This window comes from Pongo abelii, chromosome 2 (genome assembly GCF_028885655.2).
Source record: "Pongo abelii isolate AG06213 chromosome 2, NHGRI_mPonAbe1-v2.0_pri, whole genome shotgun sequence".
Classification (NCBI taxonomy): Eukaryota; Metazoa; Chordata; class Mammalia; order Primates; family Hominidae; genus Pongo; species Pongo abelii.
In genome coordinates, this window is record NC_085928.1 from 139,190,220 (window position 1) to 139,210,480 (window position 20,261).

General features: G+C 39.8%; 1 protein-coding gene across 5 annotated transcripts in view; it reads left to right on the forward strand.

The window, feature by feature from the left end:
- HACL1 (2-hydroxyacyl-CoA lyase 1) overlaps positions 1-19,634 on the forward strand; it is a 39,165-nt gene extending 19,531 nt beyond the window's left edge. For 3 of the 5 annotated variants that reach the window (XM_002814030.6, XM_063722581.1, XM_054552568.2), the window contains 9 exons: positions 445-580; positions 5,418-5,523; positions 7,259-7,342; positions 8,632-8,733; positions 11,867-12,021; positions 12,447-12,605; positions 15,744-15,851; positions 16,866-17,052; positions 19,482-19,634. In XM_002814030.6, the coding sequence (XP_002814076.3) occupies positions 445-580; positions 5,418-5,523; positions 7,259-7,342; positions 8,632-8,733; positions 11,867-12,021; positions 12,447-12,605; positions 15,744-15,851; positions 16,866-17,052; positions 19,482-19,514 (1,070 nt within the window). In that variant the 3' untranslated portion in view covers positions 19,515-19,634. The remainder of the gene's footprint in view (positions 1-444; positions 581-5,417; positions 5,524-7,258; positions 7,343-8,631; positions 8,734-11,866; positions 12,022-12,446; positions 12,606-15,743; positions 15,852-16,865; positions 17,053-19,481) is intronic. The other 2 variants (XM_009239300.4, XM_063722580.1) reach the window with 1 other exon arrangement.
- Positions 19,635-20,261: the final 627 nt, after the last annotated feature.

Sequence of the window (20,261 nt, forward strand, 5' to 3'; positions counted from 1 at the left end):
GTGATAAAAATTGTAGTCACAATTTGTTTTGAGTTTAAGCCCAGGTATAGGCAGAAGGAGAGTATTTGAGAAGATCTACAAGCAATTTCTTAGGAGGTCAAGGAAGGAGGATTGCTTGAGCCCATGAGTTCAAGACCAGCAGACCAGCCTGGGCAATATAGGGAGACCTCGTCTATACAGAAAATTTTAAAAGTAGCTGAGTGCGGTGGTGGCGTCTGTCTGTAGTCCCAGCAACTCGGGAAGCTGAGGAGGGAAGATTGCTTGAGCCAGGGAGGCAGAGGTTACAGTGAGCCAAAATCATGCCACTGCACTCCAGCCTGGGTGATAGAGTGAGTCCCTGTCTCAAAACATAAATAAGTAAAAAGGAATTTCACATGAACTTTTTTAAGGGTCACAGTGCCTATAGCTTAACTGAATTGTCCAATACATTTGCATTTCTTATAGGTGCTGCTTATGCTCATGCAGAAGAGAGTATCAAGAAATTGGTGGAGCAATATAAACTGCCATTTTTGCCCACCCCTATGGGGAAGGGTGTTGTCCCTGACAACCATCCATGCTGTGTAGGTGCAGCCAGATCCAGGTGTGTGGCATTCCAGATTTTAAATACGATGGCTTGGTAGATTTTAGGCTAATTTAAATTATTTTGTGATCTTCATCTAGGATGGAGTTCTGAAAGAATCGTGGAATTTTAAGCATACCTGTTTATTTTTGGACTATCTTCTGGCTTTCATTTCATATGAGAAATCTGCAGTCATTCAAATTATTGTTGCTCTGTATGTAATATGTTGTTTTTCCATGGCTGCTCCCAAGATTTTCCTTTATCTTTTGTTTTCAGCAGTTTAAGTATGATGTGTCTGGATATGGTTTATTTTAATTGAGCCTTTTGGGATTCTCAAATCTTGAATCTTAAAATTTATGTCTTTCTCTAAATTGTCTTTCTCTAAATTTGGAAAGTTTTCATCATTCTTTCTTCAAATATTTTTTCTATGTCAACCTTCATCCATTTTGATATTGTCTGACATGTCCCTGAGTATCTATCTATTCATTTATTTTTAATCCTTATATTTTATATTTTGTTTCTCTGCTGATATCTTCTGTTTTTACATTTCTTTCAAGAATATTTTTCTATACTTCATGATGGAGTAAGTTATAATAGTTTCTGCAGTCTTTGTTTATTAATTCCAACATCTGAGTCATCTCAGATTGGCATCTAGTCATTATCTTTTCTTTTGAGAGTTGATCACATTTTTCTGGCTCTTTTTGTACTGAGTAATTTTGGATTGTATCCTGGATTTTTGAATATTATATTTGGAGATTCTGGGTCATATTAAAATCCTCTGTAGAATGTTGATTTTTGTTGGTTTCTCTTAGCAGTCAATCAACATGATTAGATTAGCTTGACTACAAATTGAAGTGTGAACTTAACCATATATAAGTAGTTCCAGGGTCACTTCAGTTTCAGAGCCTTTGCTGTGCTGTTTTGAGTCTGTTGGCACATGTCCAGCTCAGGCGTGAGCCCCAGACATGTACTGGTTCATACCCAGAATTAGGGATTTATTTTCTCTCCTCTGTAGGCTCCACACCCCCACTCTCCCATTCTCAGGTGCCCCTTTTCCTGGCTCTTGCTGCTCCCTTATAGTATCACATAACTCAAGCTGCCCTCTGAACAAGCTGCAGAAGAAAAAAATAATGGGGATTGTCCCCATACTCTTCAGACCACAGGGACCCTTTTTCCCAATCCCTCTTGCCTCAAAGATGACGTTTCTCTTGGAATTTCAGCTGCTTGGGAGCCACCACCATGCAGCTCTGCAGTAGGGCTGCCCTCAGAGCAGAGCTGGGAAATAAAGAAAAAAAAAAATCTGACCATTCCCCCCATACTCTCCAGCTTGCATGGCCCTTTTCCTGATCCTTTGGCCAAAAAAACAGTTTCTCTGCAAGTTTTCGCTGCTTGCAGTTCTGCAGCTAGGGCTGCCTTTGAGTCAAAGCCAGGAGACAAAACAAGGGGGAGAAATACCTTGGAAACTCACCCTCTGTGTGGGTTGCTTCTTCAAACTTATCCAATCTTGGCTGGCATTGGAAGTTTCCTCTTTTTAGATTTTTAAGACATGCTTTTTTTAATGTACTATAACTTTTTTCTTTTTAATTTCTTGAAATGTCTTTATTATGAAATATTCTAACTATACACACAGGAAGAGAGAATAATGTAATGAACACTTACATAACCACCACTCAACTTTATCAGCATCAACATAAAAAATATAGACAGATGAATCTCTAAGTAAAAGAAGGTTTCAGTTGGGAATAATGTATAAGAAGTAGGATTGCATCAGTTATTAACATTATTTTATATTGCTTTAGGGTTTTTTGTTTTTGTTTTTGTTTTGTTTTTTTTTGAGACGGAGTCTTGCTCTGTCGCCCAGGCTGGAGTGCGGTGGCGCGATCTTGGTTCACTGCAAGCTCCGTCTCCCGGGTTCACACCATTCTCCTGCCTCAGCCTACCAAGTAGCTGGGACTACAGGCGCCTGCCACCATGCCCGGCTAATTTTTTGTATTTTTAGTAGAGATGGGGTTTCACCGTGTTAGCCAGAATGGTCTCGATCTCCTGACTTTGTGATCCGCCCGCCTCAGCCTCCCAAAGTGCTGGGATTACAGGTGTGAGCCACTGCGCCTGGCCGGTTTTTGGTTTTTTTTTGGAGACAGGATCTGCTCTGTTGCCTGGACTGGAGTGCAGTGGTGCAATCACACCTGATTGCAACCTCTGCCTGCTGGGCTAAAGCAATCCTCCCACCTCAGCCTCCCAAGTATTAATAGCTGGAACTACAGGCGTGTGCCACTACAACCCAGCTAATTTTTGTATTTTTTGTAGAAATGAGGTTTCACCATGTTGCCCAAGCTGGTCTTGATCTCCTGGGCTCAAGGAATCCACCCATCTAGGCCTCCCAAAGTGCTAGGATTACAGGCATGAGCCACCATGCCTGGCCTAACAGGCATGAGCCACCATGCCTGGCCTAAGGTGTTTTTTTTTTTTTTCTTTTTAGGAAGCAAATAATTATGGATTCATTTGCAGTCCCCTAAATATCTTTTTTGATCCCATTTCTTCCTTCCCTTTCTGTAGTTTATTACTGTCATGTATTTGGTGTTCTTCATATTTTCATTCATGGGTTAAAATTAATTCTGAGGGTTTTTAATTTTTATTTTGTAGAGACAGAGCCTCACTGTGTTGCCTGGGCTGGACTCAGACCCCTAGGCTCAAGTGATCCTTCCACCTTGGCCTCCCAAAGTGCTGGGATTACAGGTGTGAGCACCTGGCTTCTGAGGGCTTTTTTAATGCAATGTTTGCTGCTAGATCTTTAATTTTTCCTCACTTAATGCTATCTTAATATATTGTCTTTTTATTTATATTACTATATACAGTAACCAAGTTAATTCTTACACTATTAATTTTTTTATACTTAGGTTGAAATGAAGTTTATCTTCAATCTAGCCAGATTTTAAGAGGATAATATTAATGACATTACCAGTGTAAAAAAGGTTGCAAGGGACTATAAATAATTGAATCAATGATTTCAAGAGTTTTAGAGTATCAGTAAGCAAGTCTGTCCTGCCGATTGCAGTTATCTGTTTGTTAAATTGGGTCTCATAGGACTAATACAATATTAAAGATGATTTTTGAGTATGTACTTAATTTTTGAGTATATAATTTCTGTGAAAAATTGCATTTATCACCGAAGAAGACAAAAGCAGTAAATACAGATCCTGTATGGCAAAAGACAGGAAAAATGGGAAACAGATAAAAGAAGCAGAAAAATGAGAAGTGAAAAACAAAACAAAACCCACAGCAATTATGATAATAAACTCTCCTGGAAAAAGGCAGATATTCAGATTAGATTAGTAATAACAGCAACTATATGTGTTATAAGAGCCACATCTGAAACATAATGATACAGCTTTAAAACAAGACTGGGCAAAGATATGTGAAGTAAAGAAAAAGAAAGCAAGGGTGGTTGTATTACGAAAGTAAAAATCATTGAAAGATTAGAAGTTATATTGACAAAAGTATTAAAATATATAAAATAAAACTTAGAAATCTAATTGGTATAATATTTTAGAAAGCAATTCTGGAATATGAATCAATAGTCTGAAAAATAACCTGCTTCTAGGGACCAATGTGAAGAGTGCATTAAGACTTAAGTGTGAAGATGTACAACCCAGCACTATTAACAAAATATCCAGCAATAGAGAAAACATTAAATAAATTTTGGTATATTGTATTCAGCAAAATATGTAGCCTTTAAAAGTTGTATTTAAGAACTTAATGAGAAAGGAAACCTTTTTTTTTTTTGAGACAGAGTCTCGCTCTGTCGCTAGGCTGGAGTGCAGTGGTGTGATCTCGGCTCACGGCAACCTCTGCCTCCTGGGTTCAAGCAATTCTTCTGCCTCAGCCTCCCGAGTAGCTGGGACTACAGGTGCCCACTACCACGCCCAGCTAATTTTTGTATTTTTAGTAGAGATGGAGTTTCACTATGTTGGCCAGAGTGGTCTCCATCTGTTGACCTCATGATCTGCCTATCTCTACCTCCCAAAGTGTTGGGATTACAGGCATGAGCCACTGCACCAGGCCAGGAAAACATTTATGTAAGCAAAAGTATATGAGACAGCCAGGCGCAGTGGTTCATGCCTGTAATCCAAACAATTTGGGAGGCCAAGGTGGGTGAATCGCTTGAAACCAGGAGTTCGAGACTAGCCTGGGCAAGATGGCAAAACCCCATCTCTACAAAAAATTAAAAATTAGCCAGGTGCAGTGGCATGTGCCTGTAGTCCCAACTGCTCAGGAGGCTGAGGTAGGAGGATCGCTTAAGCCTGAGAGGTAGAGGATGCAGTGAGCCATGATTGCACCACTGCATTCCAGCCCGGGCAAAAGAGAGAGACCCTGTCTCAAAACAAAACAAAAAAAAGAGTATGAGACAGTATTATAGTATATAAGCTCAACTATGTAAAAATGTATTTGCATAGAAAAAAAAAGTAGATGAAAATTTGCCAGTATATTCATAATAGTTTATAAGTTGAAAGTTTTATGGGGTGATTTTGTTTTTTGCCTTATACTTTTTCTGTTTTTTTCTGGATTGCCTACAGTGTACTTGTACTAATTTTTCTAATTATAAAAAAGTAATAAAAGAGTGTAGATACAGCTTATGGTAATTTTTTTTTTTTTACTTAATTTATATTTTAGATAACTATTTATATAGAATGGTTTTATAAATTATTTTAGCTTGAAAGATCAAATATACCCTAGAAGCTGATTCTGAAGTCTGATGTAAGCTCCAAATGATTTAGACTTTTCAAATACTTTAGAGATAAATTTTAGAGTAATTAAAATAAGAAATATAGTTATACTTTCATATCAATTTTTTTAATAGGGCTTTGCAATTTGCTGATGTAATTGTGTTATTTGGTGCCAGACTAAATTGGATTTTACATTTTGGACTGCCTCCAAGATATCAGCCAGATGTGAAGTTTATCCAGGTACTTAGAGAGGAGGAACTTAAAATCAGAAATGTCTGTGTTCATTATTCTCCCTATCAGCCATAATCAGCTCTGTTTTCTTCTTGATTTCTATAAAAAAAACTGTTCTCTTTTTACACAAGTAGAATTTTATAAATTGTCTAACATAATTACAGGTACCAAAATAAGCTTCCTTTTCTAGCGTATGAAACATAATGTGCCACTTTACTTCTAGCCAGAAAACCTTTCAAAATCAAGTTTCAAATAGTTTAAAAAGCATAATTTGTCTTTTCTTCACAATTGAAGTATATTTAAAGGTAGAGAAAAGAGACTTAAGTAGGATGGTAGACTAGAACAAAACATTTGGCCTTGTTAGGGAGTGAGGTTTTCTATCAGATGCCAAAACTTTCACCTTTCCGATGGGAATTTCTAAATGACACTGTTTTACATGTCATTAAACAGCATCCGGAATGTATTCTGACCTGTCTTTGATGATTCTTGTATCATTATGACCCACCTTATAAGCCAGTTTCTTTACTGGTGTGGAAAGTACTACATGCATAGTGGCATGCAAACCTTTTTGCCCTACACGGATTGGCCCCATTTTACTTGATGTTTTTGCTTGGTTGTTTTTGAGACAGCATCTTGGCTCTGTCACCCAGGCAGGAGTGCAGTGGCACGATAATGGCTAACTTCAACCTCAACCTCTCCAGCTTCAGTGATCCTCCCACCTCAGCTTCCTGACATGCTGGGACTATAGACGCGTACAACAATGCCTGGCTAATTTTAATTTTTTTGTAAAGACAAAGTCTCGCCACATTGCCCAGGCTGTTCTCAAACTCCTGGCCTCAAGCAATTCTCCTATCTCAGCCTCCCAAAATGCTGGATTACAGACTTGAGCCACTGTGCTTGGGTTGCTTGATGTTTGATGCGCCAGCTACAGTTGCCATTTTCCCAGTCTACCTTTTACTTCTTAAGGAGTCAACTTCTAATTGTTCCTTTCCCAGCTGAGCCCGTTGAGAACTAAAACAGCAGACAAGCAAGACGGAGTTACCTGGAAGATGCCAATACCTCTTGATTGCCCTCTTGATTATAGAATGAGATACATCCCCTTTGGGGTGGCTAAAGTATTCCTCTTTGCAGAAGCCATTTTCATTTGTCCATGGCCATCCAGACATGGAACTTCTGAGTAAATGGAGAAGTAATCGTGCCATGTTCTTGGAATGGTTCTCTAAATGTGGTTCCCTGGGCCAGGCGCATCAGCACCACCTGCGAAACCTGTTAGAAATGCACATTTCTGGACCCTACCCCAGACCTATTAAAATAAAAAACTCTGAGGTAGACTCCTACAGTTTATGGTTTATCAAGCCCAGAATATACCAGGTGACTCTGATATAAGCTCATATTTGAGAACCCACACTCTAGATAGGAATTCCAAATGTAATTCAATAGAACTTACTGATTAGTTGCAAAACTATAATTGATCAGGTCAAATGCATTCCCTATGGGTATAATGAAGCAATACCACAATTCCATAGAGTAGATTTTCAAATGAGGGGAGATAATGAGGCTCACTATACTAGCTATGATACTAATATAGTTCTATGGACTTTCACTTTTTTTTATTAAGGAACTTCTGAATATCAAATCTTTATCATGTATTCTGTATACACAGTTCATTTATTCAGTCGTAATTGACTTCTTACATATTTTTCAGAATAAACATGGGTTGTTCTTTAGCCTTGTCTCTTTTTAGGTTGATATCTGTGCAGAAGAATTGGGTAATAATGTAAAGCCCGCTGTTACTTTGCTAGGAAACATAAATGCTGTCACTAAGCAGGTGAGAACTTTTGTTTTAGTTTATGTGGAGTGCTCTTTAGGGAATAGTCAATTCTTGAAAATGTTTTAATCTTGATTCAGTTGGTAACAGGTCTACTATTCATATCTGTTTTAAACAAAATGTATTATTGAAAACTATTCTTAAATACAACTTTGGAACTTGTTAAGTCCAACTTCTGGTACATAGCTCATTTTTATGTAAGTTAAGCATTTTTGGAAGGTGATTGAAAATGTAACATCTTTCAGTAGGCAAACAGTAATTTACTAAATTTACTAATTTACTAAATAGCATCCAGCTATCTGAAAAAGTATACCTTCCAAAGGAACTGAACTTACTGCCAAGAAATGGCTTAGCACTGGAAAAATCTAAAAGTATTTCTTCAGGTAAAAAAGAGCTTTTTACTCTTCAAACTAATCAGTGACTTTTCCAGGTTGTTATTATTTGTACATAGTTTGTACATTTCACTGTGACAGGAGATAAAATATAGTCACATTTATCACTTGATTTTGGATGATACAATTTGGTATTGTTGTCATGATTACACAATATAGGATGTAATCTCGAATCACATATTAAATCACTCTGAAGCATTTGGTCTGTACCATAGGAGTCCGTGGTTATTTGTTGGTTTTCCTACAAGAGTTCCGTGGAAGGAGTGGTTTTCCTTCCAGTGTCAAAGACCGAGGAGGGTCTCAGAGCCCCTGTTTGAGGTGTGGAGGAGGTAGCACTCCAGTCTGTCCTATGGGCATCCCAGCATCTGGCAGAAACCCACACTGTCCAAACAAAAGCCTTCCATGTTCCCCATTGATCTTCTGTCAGGTGCTTACTAACTGGAAGAAAAAAAGAGTCTGAGTAATGTGAAGGGTAGTATGGCCGTATAGTCTTCTTTAAGAAGATGTTTCCGTGTTAATATGATTTAAATTTATTTTTAAAAAGCAGACTGGGCATGGTGGCTCATCCCTGTAATCCCAGCACTTTGGGAGGCTGAGACAGGTAGATCACCTGAGGTCAGGAGTTCGAGACCAGCCTGACCAACATGGTGAAACTTCATCTCTACTAAAAATACAAAAATTAGCTGAGAGTGGTGGCAGGCACCTGTAGTCCCAGCTACTCAGGAGGTTGAGGCAGAAGAATTGCTTGAACCCGGGAGGCGGAGGTTGCAGTGAGCTGAGATTGCGCCACTGCACTCCAACCTGGGTGACAGAATGAGACTTCATCTCAAAAAAAGAAAAAAAGCAAAGAAAAAGTTTATGTGTTTGTGGTTTTTTTTTTTTTTTTTTTTTGTTTAGCTTTTAGAGGAACTTGATAAAACACCATGGCAGTATCCTCCAGAGAGCAAGTGGTGGAAAACTCTGAGAGAAAAAATGAAGAGCAATGAAGCTGCATCCAAGGTAAAATGGGACCTACTGAAGCTCAAGAACAGGTCAGGCTCATGATTCAGTTACTTCTGCCATCATGTGACATGTGCATTCCTAAAAATCACCTTGCTGTGCAAAATTGTGCAGTGAAAACCCCAGGGCTCAGGGAAAAAGGGATTTAGTGGCACAACTCTCAAAAACTTTGTGTAACAAAAAAATAAGATAAGAACCTAATGTTTTAAACATGTTAAATGGTTAAGAAATATATGCCAATGAATATAGCATTTTACCTTGAAAAAGACCTGAAGTTTCTGAAAGGTTGTAGCTTGTGAGTTACTGTGAGCTGGTGAAAGGAAGGTGATCAGACATTGGATGGAAAGTGATAATAGTGGAAGTGGATGGGTGTGTCTTCAGTTTGATGTTGGCATAGAACATCACAATTAAACACCTATAATCCTAGTGCTTTAGGAGGCCAAGGCAGTAAGATCACTTGAGGCCTGGAGTTTGAGACCAACCTGGGCATAGCAAGACCTTGTCTCTACAAAAAAAAAAAAAAATTAGCCAGATGTGGTGGCACACACCCGTTGTCTTGTCTCCTCAGGAGGCTGAGGTTGGAGGATTGCTTGAGTCTAGGAGTTGAGGTGGCAGTGCAGTAGATCATGCCACTGCACTCAAACCTGGGTGACAGAGTGAGACCCTGTCTCTAAAAGAAAAACAAATTAACTATTAAGTGTTTTTTTTTTTTTTTTGAATCCTTAAATCTTGAGTTGAGATGTTTTTCTGCTTTTAAGATATAGGTTCTTCCGGGCGTGCTATTATAATAGCTGTTTCATAAAAATTGAAATTTTGATCCAATGTATAGCCTTCTTTTTTATTTAACTTTTGTATCACTACTGGAAATTTTTTTGCAGCTCTCTCATTTGCACTCTTGGCTTTGCCTGGTAGCTAAGGTTTTGGAAATTGTAGTGATACTAGAAACCATCAAGCTATCTACTGCTAGCACTAAAATCAGTCAGTGCTGCAGGATTTGGCGATTTCTAGTAAAGTGTATGTGTGTGTGTGTGTGTGTGCATGCGTGTGCATGCACACATGTGCGTGTGTGTGTGTGCATGTGTGTGCGTATTGTGCTTTCCCTATGTGAGAAAGGTGTTTTTTTTTATTGTTTTGTGTATTCCTATGTATCTTTGTTCAGCCGGGGGCAGTTTTCTGTGTCTTATGTATGTTTCCACCAGTGTTTCTTACTGGTGGAATCATGCATAAGCAAATATAAAATTTGAGTTATGCTCACTTGGTTCCCTAACATATCAATTGTCTTAGAATAAATTCACATTTTCGCATCAAGCATTATAGCAGAATTGATTGTACATGAATCTATCTTACATTGGAATTTTTTTTTTTTTTTTTTTTTTTTTTTGTGACAGAGTCTCACTCTGTCGCCAGGCTAGAGGGCTAGAGTGCAATGGCGTGATCTGAGCTCACTGCAACCTCCGCCTCCCAGGTTCAAGCGATTCTTTTGCATCAGCCTCCCAAGTAGCTGGGACTACAGACACACGCCACCACGCCCAGCTAATTTTTGTATTTTTAGTAGAGATGGGGTTTCACCATGTTGGCCAGGATGGTCTTGATCTCTTGACCTTGTGATCCGCCCGCCTCGGCCTCTCAAAGTGCTGGGATTACAGGCATGAGCCACCGTGCCTGGCCTACATTGGAATTTTAATCAGTGACTGTTTCTATCCGGAGCCAGTCTTTTTTTTTTTTTCTCAGTTGGAGTTTCGCTCTTGTTGCCCAGGCTGGAGTGCAGTGGCGCGATCTCGGTTCACTGCAACCTCTGCCTTGCAGCTTCAAGCGATTCTCCTGCCTCAGCCTCCCGAGTAGCTGGGATTACTGGTACCCGGCACCATGCCTGGCTACTTTTTTTTTTTTTTTTTTTTTTGAGATGGAGTCTTGCTTTTGTTGCCCAGGCTGGAGTGCAATGGCATGAGCTTGGCTCACCGCACCCTCTGCCTCCTGGGTTCATGCGATTCTCCTGCCTCAGCCTCCCGAGTAGCTGGATTACAGGCATGTGCCACCATGCCCGACTAATTTTGTATTTTTAGTAGAGACAGAGCTTCTCCATGTTGGTCAGGCTGGTCTCAAACTCCCGACCTCAGGTGATCTGCCCACCTCGGCCTCCCAAAGTGCTGGGATTACAGGCGTGAGCCACCGCACCAAGCCAATTTTTGTATTTTTTTTAGTAGAGACAGGGTTTCACCATGTTGGCCAGGATGGTCTCGAACTCCTAACTTTGTGATCCGCCCACCTCGGCCTCCCAAAGTGCTGAGATTGCAGGCGTGAGCTACCATGCCCGGCCACCAGTCTCAATTTTATTTCCTGAGTCATATCATGACTAATCTTTTCTTTCGCATAGGAACGATGTTGGTTTAAGATAGAAGGGACTTGCCTTTCTTCTTTGGTGCAGGAGTATAGGAGGGTCCCTCTTTACCTTGGGTATAATCTCCAACAGAACAAAGTAGCATAGGTGAAGAGGCAGTCCTGGGGCCAGATGGGACTGTTGCTGCTAAAGCTCTCTATGGCTTTTTCTCAGCCCTGAAAGGCATGTGGCTAGACAAAGGTGTTTACCTTGCTGTTTTTCTCTCCATTCAGGGACTCTTTAGAATAGTGGGGGTAACATATCTCCTTTACTCTTAAGTGTATTGGGGGAAAAACTAGATTTTCAGATTGTATTCTAAAATCGTGACATTTTAAGTTTAGGGTCGTAGTTCAGATGAAAATATTCTGGAATAAATTTCACTTTTTCTAAGGCACGGTTTTCCTAAGAGTGCTCAAATGAGAACATTTAGTTTTATTTAACCCAGTGCTTCCCAGCTGTCTTTACTATAGGACTTCTCAGAGTCTTTAATACGCTCTTGTGCATTGCAGATCTCCAAGAGGAGGGATATTCCCAAGCTTATTTAATTGTGTTCCCAACTGAGACTGTGGGACATATGTCCCCCAGGGCTGTTCACAGGTCAGCCAGCTTCTCAGAGTGGCCATTTTATAGCCATTTGGAAACCTTGTAGCTTGTAGTTGTTGCGTATTTCCAAATAAGTTTGATAGTAGCTTATTAACATTGGTTATTTTCATTGTATCTCAATTTAATTTGATTATATTCCCATCTACTTTTCAGGAACTAGCTTCTAAAAAATCCCTGCCTATGAATTATTACACAGTGTTCTACCATGTTCAAGAACAACTACCTAGAGACTGTTTTGTGGTAAGCGAAGGAGCAAATACTATGGACATTGGACGGACTGTGCTTCAGAACTACCGTCCTCGTCACAGGTAAGACTTCTAAAGAAGAAGTCGTAATTCATTATAATGTGTTTAATATGAAACTATAATAGTGCAGATTAAGAAGACATTTGAGAATTAATACATGTTTAGTATGTAAGGACATATTTCATAAAAGTATCCTTAGGTGAGGTTTTGTAGAGTTTTTATGCTTGATGTGTTCTTGGTATTGTGATAATTGTTTACTTAGTGTTCTAGGAATATGTTTATAGTCTTCCAAGCAAACATGAGTGGCTTTTTTCTATCCTTGACAAATTAGTTCCTAGAAGCCTAAAGATTTTATATTGAAGAAAGAGAATGTTTTTATGGTTCTTCATTTTTCCATCAACCATGTAAATATGACTAGAAGGTTTGTGCCAACCCCATTGTCTATGACATGCCCCAGAGGGTTTCATTTTAGCTTTGTTCTCCAACAGGCTTGATGCTGGTACTTTCGGAACAATGGGAGTTGGTTTAGGATTTGCTATTGCAGCTGCCATGGTGGCTAAAGATAGAAGCCCTGGGCAACGGGTCATCTGTGTGGAAGGAGACAGTGCATTTGGGTTTTCTGGCATGGAGGTGGAAACCATCTGCAGGTAAAACATCATCCTGAATCAGAGCATTTGATTCTCTAGAATATGAAAAATGACACACAAGACCTAGTCACCTGACAAATACCAAGTGTTCACCAGGTGCCCTGTGCATAGCACTGTGTTCTGTCCTGAGGATGCTAGTGGCAGTAACCCACGGTCTTTCTCTTGCAGAACCGTATCTTTCTGGCCTCCTCACTGTATGGTAAAAACCTGTAAAACTGTGGGGAGTGGTCTTAAGGTCACTGAGAAAAAAATGTTGGGGACTGAAAGAAGCTTGTTTCCTGTGGGAAATAGCGAGTGTGGTGGTTAAGAGCATGGCTTCTGCCAGGCGTGGTGGCTCACACCTGTAATCCCAGCCCTTTGGGAGGCCAAGGCAGGCAGATCACTTTAGGTCAGGAGTTCAAGACTAGCCTGGCCAACATGGTGAAATCCCATCTCTACTAAATATACAAAAAAAAAAAAAAAATTAGCCAGATGTGGTGATGCATGCCTGTAATCCCAGCTACTTGGGAGGCTGAGGCAGAAGAATTGCTTGAACTGGGAAGTGGAGGTTGCAGTGAGCTGAAATCGCACCACTGCACTCCAGCCTGGGTGACAGAGTGAGACTCCATCTCAAAAAAAAAAAAACAAAAAAAGGCAGCATGGCTTGTGGGACAAATGGCCTGGATTTAAATACTGGTTCTATCAAGTCAGAGCCATGTGACTTTAAGTCGCTTAACCAAGGCTGGGCGTGGTAGCTCACGCCTGTAATCCCACCACTTTGGGTGGCTGAGGTGGGCAGATCACCTGAGGTCAGGAGTTAGAGACCAGTCTGACCAACATGGTAAAACCCCATCTCTACTAAAAATACAAAAAATAGCCAGATGTGGTGGCGCATGCCTATAGTTCCAGCTGTTTGGGAGGCTGAGGCAGGAGAATCGCTTGAACCTGGGAGGTGTAGGTTGCAGTGAGCCAAGATCGCACCACTGCACTCTAGCCTGGGTGACAGAGCAAGACTCCATCTCAAAAAAAAAAAAAAAGAGTCACTTAACCAAGCCTCAGTCTCCTCTCTTCTAAAGCAGGAATGGTATCCTTTAGGCAGAAATTCCTTGAAAAAGAAAAAAGGAATAGTTCCTACCTTAGAAAGATGAGTATGAGAAACAAATGAGATAATCCAAGCAATTTTTTTTTTCAACATGGGGTCTTGCTTTGTCACCCAGACTGGAGTGGAATGGCACAATTGCGGCTCACTGCAACCTCAATCACCCAAGTTCAAAGATCCTGCCTCCTTAGCCTTCTGAGTAGCTGGGATCACAGGCATGCACCACCATGCTTTGCCATATTGGCCACACTGGTCTCACATTTCTAAGCTCAAGCAATCCACCCGCCTTGGCCTCTCTAAGTGCTAGAATTACAGGTGTGAGCCACCATGCTTGGCCCCAGCTAAATTCTGAGGTGATGCTCAGTGAACATGAGTCATTTGGATCATGTGTGTAGTTATGAGAATTCATGGAGAAACTCATGAATTGTAGATCCTAACTATAGAAGGATGGGGGTTTTATTTTTCCAGCTATATTTAAACTGTAGTAAAAACCATTCTATTCTTAGCTAGGGCTCTTATTAGGGCTTTTGTGAATCATGTTTTGGGGTGGGCAAAGCTTTGGTAGATAAAACGTTCAAGATTTGGGAAGGTATAGTTGTCCCTCTATATCCATGGGGGATTGGTTCCAGGACCTTCCTCAAATACCAAAATCCAAGGATGCTCAAGTAAGTCCCTGATATAAAATGGTGCAGTATTTGCAAATAACCTATGCATATCCCCCCATATATTTTTAATGATCTCTAGATTACTTTAAAATACTGAATACAATATGAATGCTATATAAATAATTGTTGTGCTGTATTGCTTAGGGAATAATGACAAGAACACAGTCTGTGTATGTTGAGTACAGACCCAATTTTTTTTCCCAAATATTTTTGACCCGTAATTGGTTAAATCCATGGATGCAGAACTCAGATAATGAGGTCTGACTGTATATGTCTGTTAGAGTGTCTTTATTGACAACCAAGTGATACACACAAAAAAGATGACTTATGGGGAAGTCAGCCTTTTAGTGGATAATGATTCCTTTTGAGCATGGAGAGCAAATAATTACCATAGTCCTGTTATTTAACAGTATGCAGTTTAGTTTTGTTTTTACCACTTGCCCTTGGAAATTGTGTTAGAAAATAAAATCTACATTCTTTTCAGTCAATAACATTTAATCAACCTTTTCTTTTTTGTCTTTGCTATACTGTTTAGCACATTGTTAAATACTCCTTTTCTGTACTAATTACACCATGTAATGTGTTTCTGATTATGGGTGTGGTAGTTTGAGTGCAGATTGTGTGTGTTAGTCACTTGTGTATCTCCCACAGCATCTAGCAAGGGCTGGGTGTCTGTGGGGAGCTCAGTAAGTAGAAAGGTACTTTTCAAACACTGTTCCTAGGAACCAACTAGAAGTGGTACTTTAGAGAGTATTAAATAGGGAAGGTGTTCTTCATATACCATCTAGACTTATAAAAACCCAGATTCAGAAAAGCTCAGTGATTTGTCTGAGGTTCATAGCTAATAGCTAAAGGACTATCAACTCTTTTTTTTTTTTTTTTTTTTTCTGAGATGGAGTCTTGCTCTGTTACCCAGGCTAGAGTGCAGTGGTACGATCTTGGCTCACTGCAACCTACACCTCCCGGGTTCAAGCGATTCTCTTGCCTCAGCCTCCTGAGTAGCTGGGACTACAGGCACATGCCACCATGCCCAGCTAATTTTTGTATTTTTAGTAGAGACGGAGTTTCACCGTATTGGCCAGGCTCGTCTTGAACTCCTGACCTTGTGATCTGTCCGCCTCAGCCTCCCAAAGTGCTGGGATTGCAGGCATGAGCCATCGTGCCCAGCCAGGACTAACAACTCTTAATCTTGCATTCTTTTTGCCTTTTCATGATGTTTCTGTTAATTATTTGATGTTCTCTCTTAGGATAATTAATGCTTGATTTTTAGTCTTCCTCTAATAATACAAAAAGCTTATAGAAAACTATTCATTTTAAAGTTAAAATTTCAACCCAAAGAAAAGAAATTACTTTAAAATGAAGAATGATTTCCTTCATATTTTACTCTCACTTTAGGTACAACTTGCCAATCATACTCTTGATAGTGAATAACAATGGGATTTACCAAGGTTTTGATACAGATACTTGGAAAGAAATGTTAAAATTTCGAGGTGCTACTGCAGTGTAAGTAACCAAGACCAATGTCTGTTTACTTTCTCTTACCCATTTTAATCTCTTTTAAAAAAGTCTTCTATATTGGCAGTAATGTGCCTACATGGTATGAGTATTGTCTGTTTTGATTGTCAGCCCTTCTAAAGAGCAGGAATCCTGTCTTAGTTCCTCTTTGCACAAATATCCATGATTAGGTGCTTCAATAAATAGTTAATAATCAGGGAGCCACTGAAGACTCAGATAAATGAGTGTGATGTCTGAGCCTTGTTAGTGAAAAGGCTTATTGCAAAATGCTCCCAGGACTGGGAGCAATAGTAGGACTACTATTCCTGTTGCACCATGTAGAAATGTGGATGTTTACATATTATTTATGTTCCAGAGGTCTACCTTTCATTCACCACTTAGCTAAATCTTGATCATCTGATGGCAGAGCCAGATTAAGACAGTATTGTAGCTGGCCATAGAATGTGAGACAGATGTGAATTTATGAGCCACCCTTGGGGTGGAACAGGATATGGGTGTGTCTATTTATGCCTCACTAACTTTATTTGTTGTTTTCTTGTTATTTGTTGTTTTGCAGTAATCTTTTTTTTTTCATGTTTTTCTTCTGGATTCATAATAGTTGATAGTGTAGCCTGTGCTGTCTAGTATAGTAGCCACTAGGCATGTTGCAACTGTTGCAATTTAGATTTAAATTACTTCAAATTAAATGAAATTAAAAATTTAGTTCCTCAGTTCAGTCACATTTCAAGTCCTCACAGCAACAGGTAGATAGTGGCTACTGTCTTGGATGGCACAGGTTTAAAACATTTCTATCATCACAGAAAGTTCTATTGGACATTGCTATATAGATAATTATAAATATAGGAAAAACTTGGTGTACTGGCATCTCAGCTTAAGTGTTGAAGATAAAAGTATGCCTTTCAGTTCAGCTGAAATTTTTTTAATGAAGTATTTCAGAGAATGACTTTTTTTTCTACAAGGTTTAAGATTTAAATTTCATTGACTCATGACCTTGTTTTTCAGGGTCCCTCCAATGTGTTTGCTGCCAAATTCACATTATGAGCAAGTCATGACTGCATTTGGAGGCAAAGGGTATTTTGTACAAACACCAGAAGAACTCCAAAAATCCCTGAGGCAGAGCCTAGCAGACACAACTAAACCTTCTCTTATCAACATCATGATTGAGCCACAAGCCACACGGAAGGCCCAGGTAAATACAGTTGCTAAGCAGAAAGCAAGAAATGCATCTGCTTCCCCTATCCCCCTCCAAAAAGTATCTACCAAACAGAACACGCTCTATCATCCACAGAGGTCTTTCTAAACCATTTCTGAGTTTGGCAGTTTCATGTGTTTGTTCGGTGAATATTGAGATATGTGTTAGGTGCTACAAATAGCATGGTGAGCCAAACCAGGCTCAGTCCTCACCTTCATGGAGCTTTTATAGTCTGGTAGGGGAGAGGGACAGTCTGGTAACCTCATAACTGAACATACTACGACAGAGTGAAGCAATTGCTTGGAAGGAAAGGAACCCAGTTCTAAGCAAACGTACCAAAAAGGAATCAGATTTATGTTGAGGTTACAGGGAAGGCTTCTCAGAGGAGGTGATTCTTAAACGGAGATCAGAAGGATAAGCAGAGACTAACTCGGCAAAGGGGAGAGGGAAGAGATGTGCAACAGGCTCTGTAGCAAGAGGAAAGAGGAAGCATGGCAAGTCTGAGGAAGAGGGAGATGCAACTGTAATACGAGGATTTGTGCAGGTACATTCAAAATTAGTTACTTTGACCTCTAAGGTGAAACTACAGTGTTGATTACAGCAGTAAAGTAAATGACAAAGTTCATAGCATGAGCCTCTCCTATCCCAGAGTAAGTTGCATTTCATACTTAATTTTCTACTGCCATCCTGGTTCTGCCACTTGCCTCCTCATATAACCTGTCTTCCGTGCGAACACTTTGCGTATCAGCCACTCTTTTCAGAGCAGATATTTTTTTCAAGTACTTTCTGTCTTGGTTCTTATACATATGGGATCTCTTTTGTAAACAAAGCAGTGGATGAATGAGTAAACAGATACCTGGATAATCAATGAAATATAAATTAACTAATTTAGACACTAAAATGTATAGAATTCTACTGAAATTCTATTTGTGTAAAAACAGATTTCAACGACTTTGGCATTTACTTCCTAGCAGAGAGAGGAGATACTCAAGAAGCCTAGTGATGAGGAAGATGAATGCAGAAAAACTAGGCCAGTAAGCTGAAGGGCAGGGGGCATTAGCAGGGATTTCTGTGGCGCAAACAGACAGACTGTTTTAAGGGAGGGTCAGCTACTTTCAGAATCTATGTGTACTCCTGTGGGTTTGTGGATTGCTTTTTCTTTTTTTAAGCTCTATTTAAAATGATTTATGCTAGTCAGACACTCAATAGACAGGCTTCATGGATTTATAACTAGGTTTATACTTTCCAGTGACTGGGTTGTTAGTTTGGTAACCAAAAACACCCTCCTCCGGGCATCAGGCCATCGGAGCACTGGGGAAACTAAAGCCACTATAAGAAGCTTAATGAATACATATAATCTTGATGGCTGGGCACGGTAATCCCAGCCCTTTGGGATGCCGAGGTGGGCGGATCACTTGAAGCCGAGAGTTTGAGACCTGCCTGGCCGACATGGTGAAACCTGTCTCTACTAAAAATACAAAAATTAACTAGGCATGGTGGTGCATGTCTGTAATCCCGGCTACTCAGGAGGTGGAGGCACGAGAATCGCTTGAACCCGTGAGGTGGAGATTGCAGTGAGCTAAGATTGTGCCACTGCACTCCAATCTGGGTGACAGTGAGACTGTCTTTCAAAATAATAATAATCATCATCATTATCATCTTGAGACCTATGTTAATCACAGAAAAGCCCTAACAAATTCTGTCATCTCTGCTAGTGAGTTCACGCTGTTGATTTGTTTCCAATGATCTGTTCTACAATTTCTCTATGAATTTTGTTTGGATATTGCTGGAGAAATATGAGTTCTCATCTTCCTCTTTTGCAATTCTATGAGGATTATCTTTATATTTCTTACATTTATCACTTTGAAATTATTTATTTTCATTCCAGTGGAATTTACATACATTATACTTTCCAAACTGTTGATTTTTGTCTGTCTGTCCATCTGCCATTTATCATTGATTCTCAGTGTAGGCTGGCCACTTCCTGCCTCAATATGGGAATGCCTATATCTGTGCCTGTGTCCAGGCCATATGTGTAGGATGGTGTTAGTTCTGGAAAAGACTTCCGTGCACAGTTCTTCCCACTCATGTTCTCAGACCCAGGAGCTCAGCCCTCTGTGGGCCTCCTTTATCTCCCTTCTCCTTCTGAGTGTACTTCTGGTTCTTGTAGACTATAGTTTTTGTGCTTTGATAATTGTTAATGGAAGAGGACCCAGAATGCCATTTTAGATTGTTTTATAGGACACAGCAGGAAGATTCACTAATAGGTTTTTAGGTCCTTTTTGGGAAAAGCACCAGAACAAAGACAAACCTCATTTTGCCACCATTGTGTAGGACTTTTAGGTTTTAGAACAAGTGAAACAATGAGGATATAATTTCAGACAATCATTTCTTTTGACTGAATGTTTGTTGTCTTCTTTTTCTAGGATTTTCATTGGCTGACCCGCTCTAATATGTAAATAAAGACGCCAGTTGGTGGTCTTGAGTTTTCTCTTTCTTGCAAGATGAAATTTTATTTTCCACAGCAAAATTACTCTACTGTTAAAATTGTGCAAAATAAAATAAACATTTTAAAATGACATTTTACAGTAAAGGAATTGATTAAAAACAGAAAAAGTTAGAAAAAGTAACAGAAAAAGTTATTCTGCCACAAAACTACTTACAGATGAATGGAGAGCTTTTATTACATAATAGCATTGTAACTGCCTAAATGTTGATTTACATATCAATATTATTTTACTGCTATAGCTTGGATTTTTGTTCCCCAAAACCTCATGTAGAAATTTGATCCCCAGTGGTGGAGGTAGGGCCTAATGGGAGGTGTTTGGGTCATGGGGATGGATCACTCATGAAAGGTTTGGTGAGTTCTCAGGGTAATGAGCTCTCCCTCTATTAGTTACCACTAGAGCTGGTTGTTAAAAGGAACCTAGCGGCCAGGCGCAGTGACTCATGCCTGTAATACCAGAATTTTGGGAGGTTGAGGCGGGCGGATCACCTGAGGTCGGGAGTTTGAGACCAGCCTGACCAACATGGAGAAACCCCATCTCTACTGAAAATACAGAATTAGCTGGGCATGGTGGTACATGCCTGTAGTCCCAGCTACTCAGGAGGCTGAGGCAGGAGAATCGCTTGAACCCAAGAGGTGGAGGTTGTGGTGAGCCGAGATTGTACCACTGCACTTCAGCCTGGGCAACAAGAGCGAAACT